This window comes from Epinephelus moara, chromosome 8, assembly GCF_006386435.1.
Source record: "Epinephelus moara isolate mb chromosome 8, YSFRI_EMoa_1.0, whole genome shotgun sequence".
Taxonomy (NCBI): Eukaryota; Metazoa; Chordata; class Actinopteri; order Perciformes; family Serranidae; genus Epinephelus; species Epinephelus moara.
Genome location: NC_065513.1, coordinates 6,220,083 through 6,231,322, shown reverse-complemented (window position 1 = coordinate 6,231,322; position 11,240 = coordinate 6,220,083). Strand labels below are relative to the sequence as shown.

Below are 11,240 nucleotides of genomic sequence, written 5' to 3'. Positions count from 1 at the left end.
ATTGATGCTGTTTTTGAAGTATGAATAAGTCAATAAGTAATTTATTCCATTGAAATATCAGTGATGTATTATAGAAAAGTGATTTATCTTTTCATAAATGACAAAAGGCACATCTGCCTCATTTTCGCTGTGGTATCATGATACTACTCAGAACCATAATATTTTCATTGGTATCATACAGTGGGACCTAATTTTGGTACCGTGACAACACTAATCTGGAGGGGTTCATCTGCAAAAACTAATGAACAACTAAACAACGATATTCGGTATTCAGTACTCGGTATTCGACCAAGCGCTTAATATTATTCGGCTTCGGCCACAAATTTTCATTTCGGTGCATCCCTAGATTTTTTGTTTATCACTACTGGAATCTCTTCTCTTTCCTTTTTTGATCTGCCAGTCATTCAAACTCATCTGAAAATTTAAAAGTGATTTGACAAACAAGCTATTAGTTTACGTGTGAGCCATATCACCCACTAGGTGACTGTTGACATCCACTGAGTGTAAGCTAGCAGCTAGCCAGCAGTCATTCATTCTTGTAATTATTCATTCTTAGCTGTCCCCTTTTCCAGAATTAACCTGCTAACGCACATCAGCACACTGTTGTGTTATCAAACAGCATTCATTTCCCTAAATGTGATGACACTCTCAATGATAAAACAACTTACAATTATGATGTTTCTTCAAGGGAATCCTATCTAAATAATGTGTGACATAAATATCTCTGTTAAAGAATCTGTCAGTTATCTCTGAGATTGACAGCATTTATGCATCACGGTGGCCCTAGCACATAGTAAGGCCTGCCTCCAGGTAGAATTAAACTATTGGTGCATACTGAATGCCTGCTATCTTTGTATCAAGATGGTTCTTCCAAACGTTGATTTCACTGATATGTTTCCTGCATATTCCTATCAAATGTTTGCATTTGCTGTAATGTGTACTGTGTGATAATAACGTGAGGGACAGTTTTGCCTTCAGAAAATCATAATCTCTAATCTATTATCAGCATTGCTTGCTTTATCGTTGACATCTATCTGTTGCTTATTGTTAGAATCACTGTGCTGACATTATCAGGTAAGAAAGTTTCTCTTAATATGTGTGAACGTGACATGGATATGAAGTGTAGGTGGGCAGCATGGTGGTACAGTGGTTAGCACTGTGGCCTCACAGCAAGAGGGTTCCAGGTTTGACTGTGTGGAGTTTGCTTGTTCTCCTCGTGGCAGCATGGGTTTTCTCTGGCTTCCTCCCACAGTCTAAAGACATGCAGGTTAGCTTAATTGGTGACTAAATTGCATGGTTGATGCAACTAAATGGTTGTCTGTCTCTATGTGTCAGCCCTGTGATAGTCCGGTGACCTGTCCAGGATGTATCCCACCTCTCGCCCAATGTCAGCTGGGATAGGCTCCAGAACCCTTGTAACCTTGTACAAGGTTAAGCGGTGACAGAAAATGAATAAATGAAGCATACGTAGCGCAAAATAGCATGTTGTTAGTTCCTAAAGGGATAAAACAGAGTCCTCTCCCCTCCTCTAGTTAAAAAATAAAATAAAATCAGCAGCAGCGGTATAATGCTGATGCTAGGTGAATGTAGGGGAAACACTGAGGATGTCTGACACTTTCAAGGGCATAGACGAACAGCTGACATTCATAAGAACAAATATTTCTGTAGATGTGTTATAAACCTGCTGCTGTGATGGTGTATCTGTACCTGACATTCCAGGCGGTGGTGAAGTCCGGGTTAAGCAGCAACACAGTGCAGGTGATGTCCGCTAAAGCTAAAGGAAACACAGACACGAACTGTTAACTTTTCAGAGGAAGTATGAGAGCAATGAGGTTTGAAATGGATGTTTCAATTTCTGGTTGTGTAAGGAGGATATAAATGAGCTTTAAGGGTCCTTGATAAGGAAAACATTTCACCAGGACACAATATTCAGTAGTGACTTAAAATTCTATAAAACTTAAATTAAACTTTAAAATAATATGTAAAATAAAACTGGATTTCATCTTGGTAGTTGAAACAAGACACAAATGAAACAGCACTACAAAAAGCAGGGCAATATGATAAAGCATCGTTCAAATCAATTTCACTGTTTAGATACTGTCAGGCATCTGAGGCTCCTGTACGTAACAAGCACACTCTGTGCATCAATAGTGGTAAACTTCTACAGTACTAGTACAAACACACAATTTAATTTAGGAATATTAACTACAGGTAGAGATGGGATGGAAGCTTATGTAAGCAGGTAGGTAGCTTTCACATCCTATCCCTGTTTGAAATCCCTGCGCATCTTACTCATGCTGCAGAAAATAAAACGCTGGTTCCAGTACACTTGGACAAATATGTTCTGGTCTAGAATCTGTAAAAGACATCCATGTAACAAAAGCAAACTTTCTCAGAAAAGGGACATGTCTCCCTTCAGGAATGGTTTTGTTGAGCTTGATGTTGAGGTCAGTTACCTTCCCTCTCCAGCCAGTGTTTGCGCTGGCGGTAGAGCAGCAGCTTGTTGTGGACATACGGCAGCAGGAACTTGACACACCAGCTCTCAACACCCAGCTTGTTCTCCACCAACAAAATGGGACTGCGGTTGTAGCGTGCCTCTGGACACGGGATCACGCCAATCTCGTCACTGAGGGAGCAAACACTGACAGTGAGGGCTGAGGGAGCTTAAAACTTGTTGTATATGAACATGAAAGAATCTTTCTGACAACACAATGTGTGGCTTCCCTTGTGGCACATTCTAAGGAATATCCTGAAAGGTGACATTGTAAGAATTTGGTCCTAAATGTCACATCAGTGTCAGCATTTTGTGTAGGCAGGATTTGGTGTATTTATTCGCCAAATTTCTAAATAGGCTATCCAGCACCACTGTTTTAGATTATCAATTGAATATGTCACCACGGCTCATTCTTGTAGGACAGTCCAAGTCACTGTACGTGGGGCCTTAAACCAGGAACGTACAGGTAGCAAACAGAAGAGTAAAGGGTGTCGCACATAATACAATGTGCCAAGAAAGATGTGGAATTTCTCTTCTCCTGATTTTAACAAAACACAAAAACTATTTCTTGCATTGTGCATGTCACAGAACAAATGTAGTGGGACTTGATCTGTTTATTTTTAGAGTGAGTGGTGGTGTGGGATCATGTCCAGTTTTCTGTGTGGGCTGCTGTATGCTAATATCATTGCATGACATGTAAAATTTAGACAATGTATCTTTGATCTAAGTAGTTTTGAAAAGAGTAAGAGATTTTAGAAAGATTCAACATCTGATCACTCTTTTAGGAATTTAGTAAGTCTGACACACCAAACACTTGGATAGGTTGAGCTGTTTCGATATAGCCTGCAAGTGGATTTTTTCTGTCCTAAGTAATGACCAGAGAAAGAGGATGATGCACGCTGTATTGCAGCATCATGAGGGTAATGGCTACTGAGAGAAGACATATCAGGTCAATCTGAGTCCATTAAAGTGTCACATTTCACATTATCATGTGGCTGGTGTGTGTTTTTCACTCAGCACAGATTTACACAGGAACAGGTTTGCTTGGAGGAGGACCAAGATCCATCTTTTGAGAGGGTCAGAAGGATTTCAGGTATGTGCTTTGCACCAGGTTTTGAATAACAACATGCTAACTTGCCTCAACCACTGAGACTTAGTGTTCAAACTCAATACCACAAATATGTGTTGTATGGACAAGCATTGTTCCAAAACAGAATATTATTTGACAGTGTCCTTGTATGACTACTTTAAAAGTGTTGGAACAAGCAAATACAAAATGCACACTCAATTACCAGGTTATTAGATTTACACAGCTAAGCATAATACAGTCTAAGAAGTCAGCCCTAAAGAGCTGAACCTTCTAAGGCCCCGTTCAGATGTAGCGTCTAAAAGCGCGTGGAAAACGCCAGCTGTGCCGTTTCCATCCTTTTATCCACGGCGCTTCGGAGGTTGCGCTACTGTCGCGCCTGTCATTACTAAGCAACCAAAACCGCCTGTCACTCACAGGGGGAGTTAAAAAAGTTACAAAGTTTAGAAAAAAGTTAAATGGATTTCCAGCGAGCATCAGGAGGTGAGGTGTGTGCGTGTGTGTGTGTGTGTGTGTGTGGAGGAGGAGAGGGAGAGAGGGAGATGCTGGAAGAGAGATAGTGTGTGTTATTAGATACATAATGTGAAGCCGTTGGACAGAAAGGAAGAAGCAGGTCTGTGGAGCTGATTGGTTAATTCTTATCACATGACATGCAGTGCGCTTGATTGGTTAATTCTTATCACATGACATGCAGTGCGCTTGCTGCATTCAAAAAAGTTGCGATTTTTCCATCTCTGTGCGCCGCGGACGCGCACAAAAAAACAGGCGATTCAAAAAAGTTGCGATTTTTCCATCTCTGTGCGCCGCGGACGCGCACAAAAAAACAGGCGCGTCGCACCGAATGCGCACCGCCACAGCGTCGCTTTGGATTGTGAGCGCGCTTGACGCGCGATTACATTGAAACTAATGGATTTGTGCGCGCAAAAGACGCTACATCTGAACGGCACCTAAGAGGTTCTAAAGTAAGTTTATGTGTAAGATTTTCTACATTTGAAAAAATTTAGGAAGGCCATTTTCACAGCCATAGCCACAGTCCATAGTGCAGTTGTTTAATATAAACTGTATGGTACGTAATAATGTGAAAAAGATTATAGCCGATCCTTCCCACACTGGACACAAACTTTCTGAGTCACTGCTGTCTGGCAGGAGGCTGCAGTCCATCAGGACCAAAACCTCACACCACAAAAAACATTTCTTCCTCAATGCAGCTGTTCTCATCAACAAGGCCTGAGACAACCCCTGACATAAGTCCCTTTTACACTGCCTCTTCAAGGCGGGAATTTCACGCTGTTATGCTGCCTCCCTGTTCTGTAAAAAAGGTACAATGGCGGAATGGGGGAGACAGAGTTTTCTTGCCTTTAAGGCGGCATCGGAGGAAGTAAGAGTGCCAAAACAATGTCTGTATGAAAGGGAAAGCCAGCAGGATAGGATCATGGGCAGTGAAGGTATAACATTCTGACGAGGGGTAATGCATGCGACCCCCTGTGGGAGATTTAAAAAGTAACAAACTCAAAGAAGAATAACAGCAGCTGAAAATGTCTGCAAATTGGAAAAACAATGAGGTCCAGCAGCTCCTTACCCTCCAAGCAGAAGACGAGATCAGCTGCCACAGAGCAGGGACAGTAAATGGTTGTTTTTGCCATGTAATGCCACTGTTATTGTTTATTGAGTGCTGCTAATGCTCATGTGATATGTCACACTAGAGGCCGATGCTATTGTTTAAATCACGCCTCTTTTGTTTTTGCCGACATGATGTCTAAAATCACACACTGGAGCAGAGTCATGCTGCCAGTGTTTAGTTCTGTGTAAAAATGCAAAGGAAGCATGAAGAAGGGACCCTATAGCGTAATCTTTGTGTAAAGAGGGCTACAGACCCTAACCTGCACCCCACATATAGACATTACAGGTTAGCTTACATTAAAAACTTGGCCCCTCTTCCCAGCTCAACAAGACAGAGAGCAGAAAATTCTGCACAGTATACCTTTAACATCTTCACATCTGTCTGTGTGTGTTACATTAACGCACATCTTTCGGACTGTTATCTCTGTACGATTATGTCTTTCATAACTCATGCTGTTTTGTTCTGCACATCACTTGGACTGGACAATATTTTCCACATTCCTGCACAATACTTAAGAAAATGCACAGCTCCTTCATTTAAAACAGACACATTGCACATATCTTTATCGTATTTTTTTCATATCTTGATTGTCATTTCCTCTGTTCTATATGTATGCCTCCTGGGGTGTCATACAAATGGCCCAAAGGGTCCAATCTTGCTCTTGATTAATTTGCACACCTTATATTGCTGCACTTGTTAAAAGGTGCCAGGTTTCAGAAGCAAGTTAAACAGTGACTGGCCCATTTTTTGTAAAATGCTGATTCAGAAGCTTATTACTCTGACAATACAGTTCTTTAACAAAACTAAAAATACTTCTTATGGCCATATTTAAAGATACTGAAAATTCTGCAAAATATTGTCAATCAGCAGCTCAATTACCAACAAATCTGTATCAGACTTCTTTCTTAAAACAGTACTAGTGGAACCATATCGCTAAAGTCCTGCCAAAACCTTTGATTTGTAAGGCAAATTGAGACACAGATAACATAACCTGCTTCCTCAATAGCTTCCACTTCAGAGTGGTGTGGTGATGCCAGTTATACCACACAGGAGTGGAGATGTATAGAAAAATGCACATGTGATGGCAGAGAATAGTAGTCTGACTGAATGTAGAAAAACAGTCCTATTGTTGTAATTGCACTTATTTGTCTTAAGAAATCTCAGGCTGTTCATCATCTCTTTTGTAAATGGATGAATGTTTTGGAGGTGCTGTTATTTATAGGTTATTATGCAATGATTCTACTGGTCCAGCCCACTTGATTTCATATTGGGCTGTATGTGGCCCAGGAACTAAAATGAGTTTAACACCCCTTGTTTATATTTATGCACCAACACACCAAGGCAAATTCCTTGTATTTGAAAAATGTTGGCACTAAACCGGATTCTATTGTATTCCCTGCTATATGCAGCCTAAGCATTGACAGACTAAAGGCTTGCTCCACTTGATCTGAGTATAATTATGCATGTTTCATAATATTGATCCCGAGGGACTTTTGACATCAGCTGCTTCATTTTCTTATTTACATTATAAATAGATGTGAAGCTAAGTTAGCATTTGCTAACTCTGACAGCCTGATGCCGGTGTACCTCTTCTGAGACTCCAACAGCCATACATACACGGGAGCATCGGGAAGAAGACGCTAATGAAATTCCAAATAAAAACACATAAGACACTTATCAATTACTAACCTCGGGTCAATTAATCACACCATTGATGAGCTAACGGTGTTGGCCCGTGCAGAATGTGGTATAGTTTTGACAGCCGTCAAAGGGCGAGCTAACTAGTTTAAAGAAATGACACACCGGTGACTACATTTAACTATTTAACAAGGAATACTATGCTCGAGGGTGTTTCTATAAACCCCTTCATTATGAGTTATGAAAGAGAACTAACAAACAGCTGAGCTAACTGGCTACACTATCAACTTTCCCTGGACCGCTCTGATTCCAGGTAATAGTCCGAGCCCGCACAGTTTAAAAGCTGGCTCAAGCTGTTGTTTGGTATACGATCCACCGGATTATACAGAGCCTGCTCCGCTCTGTCTGGTATGTTCACAGTTAACCATACTTACATGTTGGGGTTTCTCTTGAAGGCGTTGGTGATGTCTTTGACAACTCTCTGGACCAAGACGTCCACCTCCTCCTCCGACTCCGCCATCTTTATGGCACCTAATGACGTTACAAGGACCAAAAAGTTTTTCCGGGTGAAGAAAACAATACTACGGAAGCCCGGAGAGGTAATGAGCAGCGCTACCGCGAACACTTATTGGAATAGCTGTTTCTGCGGTTGTCTTGCATTGTAATATCTATATATAGTTAGATTTGAATAATATCAAAATAAAGGCATTGATTCCGATCGGCAATGGATTGTCCATTTGTTCAGTGTAGTCATTAATTTAAATGCTTTACATTGCACTTTAATTATTTACAAAAGCAGCTTCAGTACCAGATAACAACATGAAAAGTTTCTTGGTAAACCAACAATTTTTTTTTTTTTTTTTTTTTTTTTAACATTTTTATAAATTATTTTCACTTTAATCGCAAGAAACATTTCTTGCAAGATTAAAATTGTCTTGTTATAACAATAATAATAATAATAATAATAATAATACATTTTATTTATAAAGCGCTTTCCAAAGTTCTCAAGGTACATTTTATTTATAAAGCGCTTTCCAAAGTTCTCAAGGTCACTTTACAGAATAGGTTAAAAACACATTAAAAAAAAAACAATTTACAGTAAAATACATACAATATACTATTGATCTTGTTAAAACGTGATAATGTGAATTGTTTCACATTATAACAAGATCACTTATCATGTAATAACGTGAAGTGTTTCATGTAATAACATTTGCAATGTATTTGTCTAACATGATCACTTATCACACAATAACATTTCACGTTATCACGTGAAATGTTTCACGTTATAACGAGATAAAAATGTAGAAAACTTTTTTTGCTGTGGCAGCAACACATTTCTGTAATTACTGTTATTATCATACTGATGATAATTCAAAACATGTTCTGCATGACATTAATCAATATGGCCTTTGGGGCATTCTGTGACAGCTGTTGTTGTGTGTCGTTGCAGTGGTGTTTTATGGTAACTTTATCTATAGCTTCTTTAACTCATGTTTTACACCTGTTTACATCTATGTATATACAGTATATATGTATTACTTCACATTATGCATACATTTACTACACTCCTGTTTACATTCAGTGTATTTATCTATTTATTCTACACCTGTCTACCACATTTTTTTTATTATTAGACTATATCTTAGATTTTATAGATAGTGTTATAAAGAATCATATTTTCCTTTATTTTGACTATCTATCTATCTATCTATCTATCTATCTATCTATCTATCTATCTATCTATTTACCTATTTAATGAGCATTGCTGGGGGAACTGAAGATCTAAGATTTTAAATGTCAGGGACAATAAAGGACTTGAAACTTGTTGTATGGTACATGCTGTTCAACCTCTGTTCCCTTCATTTTACTCCACTGATCCTGCAGTGGAAACATACTGTATATGATATGGCCTCCTTGGAGCTCTGTTGGTTGTCTTGTGTTGCCCTGGGCAAAATTCAGCTGTGGGCCCCTTTACTCCGGATGCTCTCACTCCTTGTCTCTACATGAAGTAGGCTACAGTGCACACAGCAGACCACACATCACACCAGCCTGCTCTCCTGTGCCCCATGTCTGCTGTTGTCAGTGAGTTTGTTACAAACTGATTAAGCATTAAGTTATTCAGGTTATACACCAGGTAAACACAGCATAATATCAACTGACATACACAGAAAAAAATAAGATTAGTTGCGTGATGTGCCTTAAAGCACTCAACGTTGTGCTTTAAGCACATTGAGTTTACGCCTGCCATATGAAATGTGCTATATAAATAAATTTGACTTGACTTGACTTAAACAGTGCATTTTCCAAAAACAAGTTGAATAAATAATTTCCATAAATAAAAGCTAATTACCACACCCTATCTCGCAAGCACGCAATGACTCTCACAGTCATGAAATGCTGACACAACAGACCTGTCAGAGGGGGTGATATATGGCCCTTGTAGCCCTGTAGGCTTCCTTTTTGCAATAAAACAGTCTTGCGAAAAAGTAATGCAATATGAAACTCATCAACAAAATTATCCAGTGCATCATTTGTCCCACAAAATGCAGTCTTCCAAGAATTTCCTTCTTGCAGTTTGTCTAGTTTCTATATGAATCCTGCTTTGCAATGTTTTCAGTTCCCCCTCCAAAAAACAACCCGATTGAAACAATTCACTGAAAATTACATTAAAATAAACCATAGCGTAACAGTGTACAGTCGGCTTCTTGATGTGATCTCATAACTCACAAAACCTCTTAAACCATGTTTAGGAAATGGAACAGCTTGAGAGTGTCTCATTGCCGCCCCCACCTGAAACCCAGTAAAGCCTGCAACTTCACTTTCAAACAATCTTACATAAGAGATGGAGAGCATCTGTGGAAAATGTGTGTTATCCTGATGTGGGGGAACCACAGTGGGGGAGTCAACTGTTTACTGGCCAGAAACTGTCAAAGCTATTGATTCAACCTGCTTCCTTTAACGGCTGCAAGCAATGAAGAGCAAAAACAAAAAATGCTGATGCTTAATAAGTAAAAACAGAATACTCGTAGGTCCTAATAAAGTCTTATTATCTAAATCCATATTCCATATTCATTATTTACTATACTTCTTCCCTTCTTGGATTTAAGGGTTCAAAGACAGAAGGTGTCATTTGCTGTAGGCTACAGGTTGTAAAGCCCTATGAGGCAAATTTGTGATTATGGCCAATAGAAATAGAAAATAAGAAATGTTTAAACAAGAAATACCAAAATCGTGGCACAAAAACTTTGGGAAATGTGTTTATTTGCTTTCTCTTTCAACTGCCAGACTCAGGGGGACTCTTCCTTTAGCTGGAACTACAGCTGTGTTGTGTTTGGGTCTGCGTCTCATTTAAGAAAGTGGTGCAACACAAATGGCTTGAATTAGCCATTATGATTTAACAACAGTGAAAAGGCAGTAAGTGTAACAAATCAGACAGTCCTGATAAGCAGTTTACAGAAGGAGTTAACAAATCTGTTTTATGTAAAGTAGAAACTAGGTAATGATAATGTACAAGTTGATGGAGTTAAATTGTACAAAAGCCTAAATGGAAAGGTTTTTGTACAAAAAAAACATAATACATATAATTATGTAGATGAATACTGTGAATAGTGCGTACACAAATACATCTGTGTACATTTAACAAGTGCAATAATATCTGCACACTTATCTGTGTGTAAGAAATATGTCAAAATATGCAATAACACCAGCAGGTTTTGATACTACAGCACCTAGCACTTTAGCACTCAAGCACTTTAGCACCTAAACAATTTAGCACTCAAGCACTTTATGGCTCCCCAAATTCTGGTTCTGTCAAGAGTACACGGTTTTATGCTTATTGTTTATCTGTCTGACTACTGTACTTTTATTATCTTAACATCAACCTGCCCCCAGGGACTAAAGATGGAAATTAGCCACTGGCTATAATCGTGCATATTTACAAATCTACAAATCTACAAACAAAGCTGACAAATAGATACCACTGAGTCATGTTAAATGGTTTTATCACAGACATGCTGCCAATTTAGTACAAATTCTAAATACACTGACATTAATACTGGCTGTTTTTTTTAAGTATGAGTATTTTTAAATGTGTCATCTACCATTTAAGCAGCAATTCGTTTTCATATAGTTCACTGAAAATGACCCTACAATGACTTGAGGTGACTTAACTTGATTCATTTTGTCAATTATAATATATACTCATACTCGTACTTGTACTCGTCTTCCTCCGCTTATCCGGGTCGCGGGGGCAGCAGCCTCAGCAAAGAAGCCCAGACAGTCCTCTCCCCAGCCACCTCCGTCAGCTCTTCCGAGGGAACCCCGAGGCGTTCCCAGGCCAGCCGGGCGATGTAATCCCTCCAGCGTGTCCTGGGGCGGCCCCGAGGCCTCCTCCCGGT

At 39.4% G+C, this 11,240-nt stretch overlaps 1 protein-coding gene across 2 annotated transcripts in view; it reads right to left on the bottom strand.

Annotated features, from left to right (window-relative positions):
* ptar1 (protein prenyltransferase alpha subunit repeat containing 1) overlaps positions 1-7,371 on the bottom strand; it is a 24,109-nt gene extending 16,738 nt beyond the window's left edge. For both annotated transcript variants that reach the window (XM_050049955.1, XM_050049954.1), the window contains exons 1-3: positions 7,275-7,371; positions 2,457-2,626; positions 1,708-1,774 (exon numbers count right to left, since the gene is read on the bottom strand). In XM_050049955.1, coding sequence (XP_049905912.1) covers positions 1,708-1,774; positions 2,457-2,626; positions 7,275-7,360 — 323 coding nt within the window. In that variant the 5' untranslated portion in view covers positions 7,361-7,371. The remainder of the gene's footprint in view (positions 1-1,707; positions 1,775-2,456; positions 2,627-7,274) is intronic.
* Positions 7,372-11,240: the final 3,869 nt, after the last annotated feature.